At 44.2% G+C, this 13,393-nt stretch overlaps 1 protein-coding gene across 1 annotated transcript in view; it reads left to right on the top strand.

The window, feature by feature from the left end:
- Window positions 1-12,718, top strand: part of LOC142584163 (uncharacterized) — a 30,673-nt gene extending 17,955 nt beyond the window's left edge. The window contains exons 4-6 of the mRNA XM_075694332.1: window positions 7,764-7,831; window positions 11,591-11,671; window positions 12,565-12,718. Of these exons, the coding sequence (XP_075550447.1) occupies window positions 7,764-7,831; window positions 11,591-11,671; window positions 12,565-12,704 (289 nt within the window). The 3' untranslated portion in view covers window positions 12,705-12,718. The remainder of the gene's footprint in view (window positions 1-7,763; window positions 7,832-11,590; window positions 11,672-12,564) is intronic.
- Window positions 12,719-13,393: the final 675 nt, after the last annotated feature.

Genomic DNA, 13,393 nt, shown 5'->3' with positions numbered 1-13,393 from the left:
GTAGAATTCCAACTATTGCTTCGTGACTTACATGGTTATACGAATACCTTTTGCCAAAAGTGTGCGAATTGCTCGGGAGTGGCCTCCCATGAGAACCATAGAAGAAAGGTGCGGAAGACCATCCTCGGCACCTAGATAAACATGGAATCCGATTTGGTTCCGGATCACACCATGAGTTTGACTCTAGCCACCATAAACGAGAAGAAAGGCTGTTAAACGAGGGGCCCCATTTTTATTAGTCATATCATAAGAATCCAACAAACAGTGATACCATGAACAACGTAGAGGTAATTCATCATCATCATCAGCCTATTTTATGCCCACTGTAGGACGAAGGCCTTTCCCTGCGGTCTCCAATAACCCCTGCCCTGCGCCAACCGGTTCCAATTGACACCCGCAAATTTCCTAATTTCATCGTACCACCTAGTCTTCTGCCATCCTCTACTGCTCTTCCTTTCTCTTGGTACACATTTTGCCAAACTAACGGTCGAACGGTCATCTAATCTGCGCATTACATGACCTGCCCAGCGCTAGTTTTTTTTTCTCTCAATGTCTATTACAATATCATCTATGCCCGTTTGCTCTATGATCAAAGCCGCTCTCTTACTGTCTCTTAACGTTATGCCTAGCATTCTCCGTTCCCTCGATCTTTGCGCTGTCCTTAACTTGTTCTTAAGCTTTTTCGTCAGTCTTCAAGTCCGTGCCCCATATGTCAGCACCGGTAAAATGCACTGATTGTATATTTTCCTGTTCAATGAAAACGGTAAGCTCCCAGTCAGGAGCTCACGATGTCTGCCGTATGCGATACAACCTATTTTTATTTTTCGGCGAATCTCCTTCCCATGGTGAGGGTTCCCTGGGATTAATTGACCTAGTAAACGTACCCCTTCATAGACTCTAGAGGCCGACTTGCGAAATGAAACTCATGTTCCCTTGTCCGCTTATTTATCATTATCTTTGTCTTCTGCATAATAATTTTCAGCCCCACTCTTACACTCTGCCTGTTAAGGTACTCAATCATTTGTTATAATTCCCCTGCGTCGTTGCTGAATAGAACAATGTCATCGGCAAACCCGAGGTTGCTGATATATTTGCCGTCGAACCTTACTCTTAAGCCTTCCCAGTTTATTATTTTGAATACTTCTTGCAAGCATGCAGTGAATAGCATTGGAGAGATTGTCTCCCTGTCTGACCCCTTTCTTTATAGGTATCTTCCCGCGTTTCTTGTGTAGAATCAAAGTAGCTGTAGAACCTCCGTAGGTATTTTCGAAGGTATTTAAGTAAGCGTTCTCTACTCCTCGATTACGTAATGCCACTATCACTGGGGGTATCTCTATTGAATCAAATTCCTTTTCGTAATCTATGAAAGCCACATAGAGAGGCTTATGGTACCCAGCGGATTTCTTGATAACCTGAATAATGACATGGATGTGATTCATGCTAGAGAATCCCTTGCTGAAGCCAGCCTGTTCCCTTGGTTGACTAAAGTCCAGTATTGCCCTTAGTCGATTAGAGAGTATTTTGGTAAATATTTTATATAATACTTGGAGTAAGCTAATGACGCTATTATTTTGCAGTTCTTTACAGTCTCCCTTTTTGTGGATTAGTATAATGTTTACATTCTTCTGGTTTTCTGGGAACCTTGCAGTCGATAGACACTTCGTATAGGGAGCCGCCAGTTTTCCTTGCATTATGTCTCCTCCAGCTTTGAATAAATGGACTGTAATTCCATCCTCTCCTGCCGCTTTTCCCCGCTTCATGCTTTGCAAGGACCTTCTGGCCTCATATCTAGGTAAAGAACAAGTTTCTGTATGGTGTTCAATAGTGTTTCGAATAGAATACTCCTGATTCCTCTCGGTACTGTAGAGATCAGTGTAGAACTCTTCCGCTGCTTTTATTAAACCTTCGGAGATTGCTGATATTATTACCCTGCTTATCTTGACGTGCAAACACCTAGCTTTGTCTTATACCACGTTTCCTTCTCACTGATTTCAGGCTGCATCCATTTTTTACGGGTTCTTCAGGATATCTCATGTTATAATTTCTAATATAGCTTATTTTCCCTTTGTTGAGCAGTTTTGACAGTTCTGCGGATTCTAACTTATCTCTTGAGTTGGACACTTTCATTCTTTGTCGTTTCTTTATTAGGTTCTTTGTTACTTGCGAGAGCTTGCCTACTGGTTGCCTTGGTGTCTTGCCTCCCCCTTCAATTGCTGCCTTTGAAGGCAGCCTAGTTATGGTTTTATTCATTACCTCTACGTCATGATCTCTCTGTTCTAAAGCTGCATACTTGTTTACAAGTACCAGCCTGAATTTGTCTGCTTTTATCCTTACTGCCTCTAAGTTGACCTGTTTATCTTTGACCATTTTTACTCTTTCTCTGTTCAAGCTGAGGTGAATCCTAGCCCTCACTAACCTATGATCACTGCGCTTTTCCCTACCTATCACTTGTACATGCTGCACTATGCTGGCACCGGCAGAATGCATGAAATCATTTTAATTTCTTGTTTCACCATTAGTGTATTTCTAGGTCAACTCTCGGTTCCTACGTTCCCTGAAAAGGTGTTCATTGTTCTCAGCTTATTCCTTGATGAAAATTCTACAAGCATCTCTCCTCTAGCGTTTCTAGAATCGACACCGCAGTTGCCAATTGTCTGTTCACCCGTCTGCCTTTTCCCCACTTTTGCATTAAAGTCACCCATTATTACTATATGCCGAGTTTGTACATAGGGGAAAATATTTTTGCTAATTAAAGAAACGATAAATAAATGGAAATTAAAGTGCATAAAAAAAACAATTTGCCGCAGGTGGGGAGAGAGAGAGTAAAACTTTATTCAATGGAAATAAAATAAGGCACGATGGTTGGAGCCCCTATTCCAGGGCCCCACTGGCACGAGGTGGGGAACGATGAGGAACCTTCGCCATTCGCGTGCGATGCTCTACCAATTGAGCTACCGCGGCGCCGTTTCCCCGTCCACTTTCTTAATCAACTTTCCTCATCCCCTTTCTGGAAGTTTTAGCCAGCGTCACCACTCACAGACCTTGGTGGCGGATGTCGAACATCCGTTTGAGCCACCAGGTAATACATGTCGCTTGCATAAGCTCCATCAGTTTGCCTAAAGTTGAGGTTGGCGGTAATGGACACTTATGAGCAATATTGTTTTGGGGCTTTACGGGTTTGGGAACAGCGACTATTTCTGCATGCCGCGAGAATCAGGAATGACTCCTGAAAACCAAGCTTTGTTTATGGGCCCCAGCAGCTCATTGAGAACATTGCCTTCCTCTGTTTTTATAAAATTCATACGGTATGCCATCTGGCCTTGGAACCTTGCATTGTATCGACCGTTCTATTGCCGCTAAAAATTTAGGCATAGTGAAGGCAGCTTGCATACCCTCCAGGTGAGAGAGCGTAGGCGGCGTACCTGCATCCGTGGGAAGGCAGTGTTGAAGAATGAAAGGAGGCGGTACTGTGCCCAAAGCAGGAAAAAGATGTGGGTAACAGCTCATGTGAATACTGCTGGTGTCTGGCCAAATGCTAACAAGGCGCAGGCTGCAGGCTCTGCAGGGCGCCGACCACGTTCCATCACTTGAAAGGTGCGCCAGATAGAGGCATCGGACGAAGAAGCTCGGAGAAAAGAGCACCGGTCCATCCAGTGGCCACTTTCTAAGCGGTGTCCATGGCGCTCAGATACTGCAGTAATGCGTTAGGCCTTTAACCGAAGGGCATTTTATGAAGGGTCACGTTCTGATGCAAGTTGGCAGCGCAACGCCCATAGACGCAGAAGTTGCAAATCTGGAGCGGTTCACGATTCATCAACTCACGATGTGCGTGTTGCCTCAACTAATGCCGCAATAAAATAATGGGACAGGTCCCGCATGGAGTTGGATGCAGCGCATTCTGATACCGTCCTCTACCGATCCCAGTCTACCACTCAACATAGTCGGCGGAGGCGGCCTGTTTCGCTCGATGATAAGCCAAGATAATTCGGATGATGGTCACGACTCCAGCAGTCGGGTTCACATGACGACGAGACGGTTGTCCTTCCTCAACACCAAGATAAGTCCGGGGAGTGTGGCGGCACGTGAAGGTAGTCACACCGACGAGTAGGCACGGAGACATTATTAAGCAGGGTGATCCGGCGTCCACAAATGTGTCCAGCACACACGTACCACAAATACTGGTTATAGCGTATCCACATGTGATGTGGGGTGCGTTCAAATCTCATGGTACCATAATGGGGCAACCTGGATGTTTCTGTCGTAGAGGCGCCAACCAGCCGAGACGCAACCAAGCCGCACGACCGCTGTAGGGGCGGGCACAGGACGAAACGATGATAGCGTCCGCGCGTTGGAGACGAACCAATATGGCTATGACTTCTTACCATAAAGTACACCCCGCTGAAAGATCAACACGCGTCTGATAAATAGTGCATCTTACATAAGCTGCAGTCTTCCATAGACGGACATCGGGCATAGCACTCCTACGGTCCCAAATTGAAGGCGATGAGTATGCCACAAATCCTGAAGTAGGAGGCAGGCCATCGTTTTCTTGAAGCAGTAGAGCCCAAACAAGCACATTCTCATATCTGAGACGGTGACGTAGCTCTCCGACCTTCCCAGCGATGCCACGGCACTTGGACTGTAAGATGTGTTCTGGCACTCTTCAAGACGTAGCAGCCATCAGAGGTTAAGATTGGCCAGTACAACTGACGTGAGATGCTGCAGTTGTCGCGCAATGAAACGCAAGAGTTCTTAGGGTGAAAGAGGTTTCGACATAGATGACAGGTTAGATATATGAGCAGGAATTTGCGTCGACGACGAATGCGACGTTCGCGCTCTGTCATGACGACGCCGGAGCATTGTATGGCGTTCCTTGAGACGTTGGATTTCCTTTTCAAGGGTGATCAGACAAGTGTCAATCTCGAACTATTACTTCGCCAAAGGAACCGCTGTTTCCTCTATTGATTCTGATGCCCATTGTGGTCGTCCAGTAGACGACCTATCAGCTGCGCTAAATGCCGAAGTGGCAGCATCACTTGTCGCTGTATTTGCTGTAGTCTCCTGGTTAGCGTCCTCTTCCAGCGAGGCCAGAACGGCGTGACGGAGGTACACAGAGACTTGTTTCGTTGATAGATCTCGAGGGGTCCTTGTTGGCTGTCGAGAATTGGTTTCTCGAGATTTCTTAGTGGCTTTCATCTTCGTAGGGCACGTCGTGGAAGACATGTCATGTTCTTTTCTTTGGCATAGGCCGTATCTAAACGATGCTGGTGGTTCAGGCTCCACGGTGTCGTCCTTGGGTGGGTAGAGGCAGGATGACTTCGTGTGTCCCTGTCTAAATAAAGAGTAGCAGTACACAATGGAAGGCTTGCACGGACGCGGGCGCAGTACGCAGCCGTAATACAGGATACGTTCAAGTGGGGGAATAGGACCTTGAAGCGTGCTTAGGCATGTATGACCACTGCCTAGGTAGCGACGAGCCACGATCTTGGGTGTGGGACGCAATAGTTCCTGCAGGAGCCTTTCGGGCTATTCATCGTGGTGAACGCCATTAACCACGTAGCGTCTTAAATCGGTACCCATGGCGAGGTACGCCTGGACTGGAAAACACATTCTTGGGAGACTTGTATGTGTTGCATTTCTCCGAGCTAATAAACTAGTGCCAGAGCAAACACTCATAATGAGACCCTATTGGTAGGTTTACGTAGAGCGAAACCTTGAAATCGGGAAGTCTTGAGGCAGGCATCCAGGCCTGCTTGAATGATACAGTTGGGCAGAGTCGACATGTCATATCTAGCACGAGGCTTGATAACCACTTTGTACCACAATGTCGTTGGCGAGACCGGAAACGTACGGGTCGGACGTGCGGACAGACGTTGCGATGAGCGAGGTCTTTTTGGCGCTGCTGGAATTACATTTTCATCTGATGGAAGACCAGTAGCTTCCGTCGTTCCTTTTGCCGAGGTGTGCACCTTGATAGCAGGGCTGTTGTGCTCCATGCGGGTGGCATCCATTCTCAGGGTACCAGCTACGCATGTTGCACTCGTCCCCGCGAAGGAGACCTCCTTGCTTGGATGGAAGTTGCATCGGCAATGTTCCGCTCCCTCGACGCAGCCGACAGCAGCTTGGATGCTCCGTGCCGACGCGGCGAGTGCCGTGGGGGCACTCGCACTCGCGAAGCCGCTTAAGAACTCGGGCTGGCCGACACAGCAGGAGGATGTAGATGCGCACGGACCTTGTAAATGGGTGACAGTAGTGATTATGAACCGCCAAAGCGGTCCATAAACAAGAGAGTTCAAGTAGCGGGGGAACACCAGCAAACGGTGAGAAAATCCGGAGCTACGGAAAAAAACGTCCGGGCCTAACTAGCGCTGGGAACGCACCCCCCTTCAAATAATAATTCCCTATCAATTAAAATATATTCGCAGAGTGCATATATATTGATGGCTAAGGTAGCCTCATTTTCTGACAAATGCTTTAAGTCTAACTCACATGCGAAGCAGCGAAATGAAACTTAGCTATATTTCTTGCAAAGGAGAGCTTTCTGCACTCATGGTTTTCTTAGCAGAGAACAAAGAATAGAAGGTTATCTTAATGTGTCACACAACTTACTTTTATAAAGCTGGTTGTCGTTGATTGAGCACCCGCTATTAGAACTGTTTGCATAACAAATCATTATATCAGTACTATTACACAGCAACTGAATGAGCTGATATATACTATGAACATTGAATTCGCTGAAAAGCAAGGAAATCAAACCAACGTTCTGAGCTAGCATGAAAAAAGCACGTCGTTATTAAGTGTCGTTCCATTGTTCAATGAAGGAATGATAATTTACCTGCAGGAGTTTAAAAATAAATGTGAACGTGAGATTTACCATCGCGCCTAATCATGCGATGCATAGCCGGTGCATCATGTGAAAATAATAACATAAGTGTACAAAAAATGGTCTGCAATTAATGCGCTAATGCTTGTTGGAAAGCTAGTCTGTAAACAGCAAATCGAATGAGCACTAATTGCAGCATAGGTAGACATTATTCGCGTGGTGACATCCACATGCATTTCATGTTTTTATTAACCTACGAGGTTTTGGGGGCCTGCGACCTGGCTTGCCCTCCTACTTCCTGCTGCTACAAAGAATGAACTAGATAGGAGAGAAATCCGCCGCGCCCCCTATGAACGCTCCTCTTCAGGTGTCCTCACAACACGGAGCTGTCCCATACCACTGTCGCAACACAAATCAGTTGCTAGGAGGATTTTTCTTCTACGTGCGAAGGTGTAGTTCCGCCAGACCTTGCTTCTTATGCAGGGACATGCTGCCGTCGCCGCAGCAGCTTAACAACACTATTCTCAACGTATGCGGGGAGTGCAACCTACTTCATGTTGCATGTAGGCGTAGGAGCACCTTATTACCAATTATGTGGTTTGGATATTCGTTTTAAGCTTGGTGTTTATTGAAACTTCTGCTGTTCTGTATGGTGTATGCGTAATTCTAAAGACTCTATGCGCTAGTCGCTTCACTGCTAAGTTCTTGTGGCCTCTGCCTTACGGTGCTATAAGCCGTTGGATTTGCGGATTTGAGCCATAAATGATGGTACTTGTGTGGACGTTACGCAACGAATAAATTTCATGATTCTAGCTATATACAGCTTCGTTGTAAAAGGGTATAAATTCCTAAATAAGAGAAACCTGCAGCGAGCAGCTGAATCAATATGCAATAGAATAGATTTAAAAATGCATTGTTTCGTTATTCAATATTTTCTTAGGAAGGAGATTCCGTTCCACGTGAAGGCCGGGGAAACACCCGGAACCGTCACCTTTACCGTAGGTGAACGTAAGCCTTGTTAATTGCTCGTGGCGCCATTATCATGGGATGTGTTATACACACAAATGTTAATGATGATTTACGTTCCGAATATATTTTTGATGTGTGTGCCGGATAATGTGTCACGTGATATTTATTCGAAATGATCAAAATAATGTAAGAAAGCGCTCAACATCTTCAAAAGTGAGAATTTCATTGTCTTACAAAAAATTACAGGCAGCAAATGTCCAAGCTTACTATTACAAAAGTTCGCAGTCATCTTGGTATAATTTGAAAAGTTTTGACACTTTGCTATTTAGCGTGCGCAATAAATATGTACGTTACGAAATGCAGGATGCTTCCACGTGCTGCAGACTCCGTGTTCTCAAGACACAAATTACTAAATCTTACCCGACAGCGTGACGCTGTCAAAGCTATTCGGCGCAAGAATTTATCGTTTATTATTTTATTTCGTGCACTTAGGCAAATAAGTATCATGAGTGAAGGATTTCCAGAAATTCGTGGTTGAATGAAATACAGGAAAATACGAGAGGCATGAAAGTTTAAAGCCATGCGTTCTGCACTGCTCTCTAAAATTGTAGCAATAGGGAAAAGAAGGAGGTTTACTTCCGCTTTTTTTCTTGTAATAAAGAAGCCCGGGTAGAAATAGTTGCGACAGGTTGGTCCAATAAGTGTGATCAAAAGAGCTGCAATCAAAACGGGATGACGTTCACAATCAACGTGTAACAGGCGGCTCAGATAAGTGCGGTTAAAATGACACTTTTCATGAAACGGACGCGCTCGTGAGACTGAGGACTGATGAGTGTTTGTGTAGATTATGAGCTTGTTTTATAGACGTAACACTGACGCAACGAAGATAATTAAAACTTACGAAACCAGACGCAGAATTTCGAATGCTTACAGTGAGTTATAAAGAAAGCGTAAATAGTGCGAGGTAGAGATGGCATGCTCAAGTATAGATTTTGCAATGGTATCGTAATGTGTCAGTTTTAAACCATTCGTGGAAGTATAAAGTCATAGCGCAGAATTTTTAGTTATCGAATCGATGTGGTTGCCTTATTGAAGGTTATAGCGTGCATGAAATTTTTGTACCTGTAGGAGTCGACAGAGCGTACTGTGCTACCATTGACGAAATAAGAAAGCACAATAATGTTGGCGTTTACATACATGGATAAATGTGGGTGCTTACATTATCGTTATTGAGATTCATGTGGCAGTTATAGCACCAAGAATAGATTCTGTCAAGTTAATTTTATAGATTGCACGAGCTGTCAAGAGCCGTAATCTTGTGGTAGTTTAGACAGTATTCTGAAAGAAATAATGGGCCCGCCATCCCGGCCCTGTGAAATTATACGTCCAGCGAAGCGTTTTCAAACCACCACTACCACTTTTGAGGGGGGTATGCAATGCTTTATTATGTTACAGTGATGGTAGTCGGCATAATTTTTACAGCACGCCGCTTCCCACAGCCGTGCTGCAACAACATTTAAATCAGTTTCTAGGTTGGTGTTTTCATAGGCGAAATACTAGGGGCGTCACTCTACACGTAATGAGGTGCCGTGGACGTGGAAATTTTGCGCAAAAGTAATCTTTACCAGAAATAGTGTTCAGGGAACGCTACCAGCTTCGCAATGTTATGAGGGGTGCGCTATCATCGCTTATGCGGTTCGGATACTCGTTTTGTTCTAGTTCTTTAGTGAAGCGTATGCTCTTCCATGTGCTGTATGCGTAATTACAAAGAATGTGCGGAATGTTTGCTACAGTTTGCTTGAAGTTACGGGGGTGCAACCTATAAGCCTGCATGGCCGCCGGCATCGGCCCAAGAGTTTGCTAACAGACGCGGACCCCACAAGTGCCGACCAACCAGAAGCCAGTAGCTTCGATGTAATAATTGAATAGCAAAAACTTGGGCAGAGCTCCTTAGGTCGCTAATAAAACCAAGAGCAGTGACCCCATGAGAGGCCTTTCTTGGCAAGTTACATGTGAATATGAGGATCAACTGTTGGCGACGATCTACTGGTGAATGACGTATTTAAGGCATTAGTTTTTGGATCGAGGCGAGAAATTGTGGTTAAAGTCAAGCTTATTAGGCTACACGGAACACGACTTCTGAGAAACAGTGGCTGAAGCTTTAGCAAATGAGAAAAATGCAGTCGGCGTCAAAACCGGACTGCGGATTTACAAATAAGCCGATAGTAGGCTTTCATAACTAATATTTGAAGTGACTGTCGCAAGATTTTAACCAATTTAGAAACAATAACGAAAAGTGGGACTTTGGTTCTGTAACTTCTTGATTGAGTTGCTTTAATTCACGCATACGTCTTGTGCATTATGCGTGGTTCAGAGAGAGTGTGCGTGTGTGATTGTTAAGAGGAAGAAGCGCTATCTTCGGAAGCCTTTACTGAAAAATATCCATGGCTTCAGGCATCGTTCTACACTTAAATAAAAGTACGAGGGAAGTAAGTAGGGCCTAATGGCAAGGGTCCTTTTACTCTTGTATTTTGACCAGTTTAAGCAGAGCGTGGTTGCCATCTGGTTACTGTGTTTTTGGGGGCGCTTTCGGTAACCTCAAGTACGTGAACATTTTTGCATATTACATGGCGAAAAGATGTGTTTAATCACTTTACACATGTGAAGCAGAACTGTGCCGAACGCTCTCGAATCGGCATGAGCAGCAACGGTCGCGCTGTTTCGCACGTTTATATGTCCCTGCCAATTTGATCCTCAAGATTTAATTCAGAACTCTCAATTTTTCCCCCATTATTCTTGTACTGTTAATTATTGTTTTTTTTTTAAATTCAGGGCAGACGTTCGCCCTATGACAGTTTCATTTTCATTCGTTGCTTTCTGCAGTGTTCTTGCTTACTGTGCTTACCTTGCGTACCTTGCGAGAATACTGTGACCCTCAGTAAAGTCTCAACCCAACAGGCACACGCGACAACTGAAAAAAAATCTAATTCCGCTGTTATAACAGTCATTATTATATTGAATCATAATATCAGGTTCTTTGTGAAGCTGCGTGAGTTAAAGCGCCAAAATATGAAACAATATAAGTTGCATGGAAAGAAATTCAAACGAACTTTCTAAGGCTTGGTTACATCTGTTTCTAAAGCTTACTAATCCCGCCTATTATAGTAAGCATATTCATTTTCTTGACGCATGAATTTCCTACCTTATCACACATGTCATCAATCAGTCGCATGTAACACATACAGTCGTATGCACTGTGGAGCTAACCAAGCGACGCTTTAGCCCTGTAACATAATTCCATTAACCAACGAGCCTCACTCTGAGCATTAGCCGAAGTATGCTTTTGCTCCGTTCCTGCGCTCAGCAACACTGTCGTAATTAAGGACACGAAACTCCAGGAAAACATGGCTAAAAAACCAAACTCGCGTATGCGTTGTTCTGGTGGCTACTCAGCAAACGTCGAATCGCTAGGTAATGTGCTCAAATTTTATTGTTCCGTTGAAACATAGCAACATGTTTTCCCAAGGGAAGAGAACGTTGCTTGGCCTGCAGAGGATTGCCATGAGGGAATAAATTAGGTATTCTTCGAATATTGTATTGTATGTACTGAAGGAAAAGAGCGGGTAATGGGCCTTGATTAGGGTAGGTTTTTCTCTCACAGTAGATGCCGAATAATGCGAATCACGCGGGTTCTTGTACGTGGCACGAATTCTAGTGCTTGTTCCGTCTATTGCTCAAAGTTGAATACCTGCTGTACGTTTGTACCAGCATGTAACTGAAAGTAGTTATCTCTTTCAGATTCCACTGAGAGGGAAGGCATAATTTACTACACTGACTATGTCAACTGTGACGTAGTGGACTTGGACTTCCATGGCCATCGTAAGAAACTGTTTCATAAAGCGTATATCAAATAGCAATAAGGTTTGTTTAGACAATCTGAAAGGAGAATGCCCAACATAAGTGTTCCCGCGTCGCGAAATTCCACCGCTGCAGGACCGCCGCATTAAATTAAATTTACAAAGTTCCTCATAACTGATCAGTCCATATTACGTGGTGATAAAAAAGTAATATTTTCAACAATAAAGCTATTTCACATTGTTCACTCTACGCAAACTTTGCACCCTTTGGGGTGTATATCTGCCACACAACAATAATCGTCATCTGCTTTGCTTGCGTTCCTTTTCTTGAAAACGCCGCGCCCGCTACTTTCCTTTCGGCAGTGCTAGGTCGTGCTGATAACGCGCATGCCGTTCGTTTCTGGGAAGTTCCGGGCTCGCCGCGGTAAATAAAAGAAATGTGGGCAAGGCAGATCACGTTTATTGTTGTGTGGCAAGATACGAATCAAAGGGTGCGAACTTTTCCTAGAGTGTTACTGAAAATTGAGCATTTAGATCGTTCTGCTAAATTACAAAAAATAACATCTCAAATTAATTATACTTTTAGTAACTGCTGGGGTCAATTCTTCAGACTTCGGATGCTGTTTGCTTAGATACTGTTACATGATCACTAGATACTTAAATGAGGACACACGTTCAAATCTTTACTAAAATATAGCCGCTTTCAGAACAACCTAATCAAGTTTTCTTGCCCATATTAAACGTTGTTAATCGCCAATACTTCCTTATTCACTGTTCCTTTATTGAGCGACGATGTTTTTTCTTGAAGCTCATGACCGCTTTCAATACACGACGTAATAAGAGCTACGCGCTGAAACATTTTCATCGGCAAAAACTAAAACTTCATCCATTCGTTTCATCTGTTTTCTCTTCTAGAGTGCACATTATGGGCAAAAAAAGAAGTGAAAGACAATGTGCCACAAAACTGCATTGACTACTTCGTCGACACCTGTGGCGTCGTCGTCCCTCAACATAGCAGAGACCTCTGCTTTGACGGAGAAGGAGACTACAAATAAATTCTACAAATGAAGGCACCATACTGTCCTTTCTTAAAACAAAGTGTTGCTGTCTGTCACCAAAGGAATAAGATAACGAGGCCAATTTTCGAAGCAGCTGAAACAGCTAGAGCAGGTGACGATTGTGTTAGCAAGCCGTCTATTCTTTTATCTAAGAAAGAGCTTGAATTTTTTGGCATAGTAGTCATATGACTGCTTTTCATTTTTTTTCTTTCTCTTCAGTGTGTCTGTTGCAGTGGCTTTCCAGTGAGTATATATATGCTTACCTGCTGCAATAAACCAATTGTTGAAAGTTAGCGCTCATCCCGTGTTCCTGCTTCGTCCCTGTGTCGTTCTTCCGCTATGTATTCCAGTTCACATCAAGCCGCTGCACGAGGTAAGGGAGGCCAACCATTTCGCGCGCCAGAGCAGATCGGTCCAGATCGTCACTGTTCTGAATGCTGCAACAGGCAAGACATTCACAGCACGCAACCTGCGCGAACGTACACAATTGATGCTTTGCCTCTACTCATAGAACGACAGTAAAAAGCTCCGCAAGTGAGTTGATTTGTTCACTTGGTGAAACATACTAATAAGAATCGTAAACTGCAAGCGTAAACATGTTATTCATCACCTTACTGATCCGGCACAGATGAAGAGTGTAGCGAAAAGCAGTACCTACATCAGGACATCATAGAAAAAATATATAC

The sequence above is a fragment of the Dermacentor variabilis genome, chromosome 6 (assembly GCF_050947875.1).
Source record: "Dermacentor variabilis isolate Ectoservices chromosome 6, ASM5094787v1, whole genome shotgun sequence".
Classification (NCBI taxonomy): domain Eukaryota; kingdom Metazoa; phylum Arthropoda; class Arachnida; order Ixodida; family Ixodidae; genus Dermacentor; species Dermacentor variabilis.
This window is presented reverse-complemented; position numbering and strand designations above follow the sequence as displayed.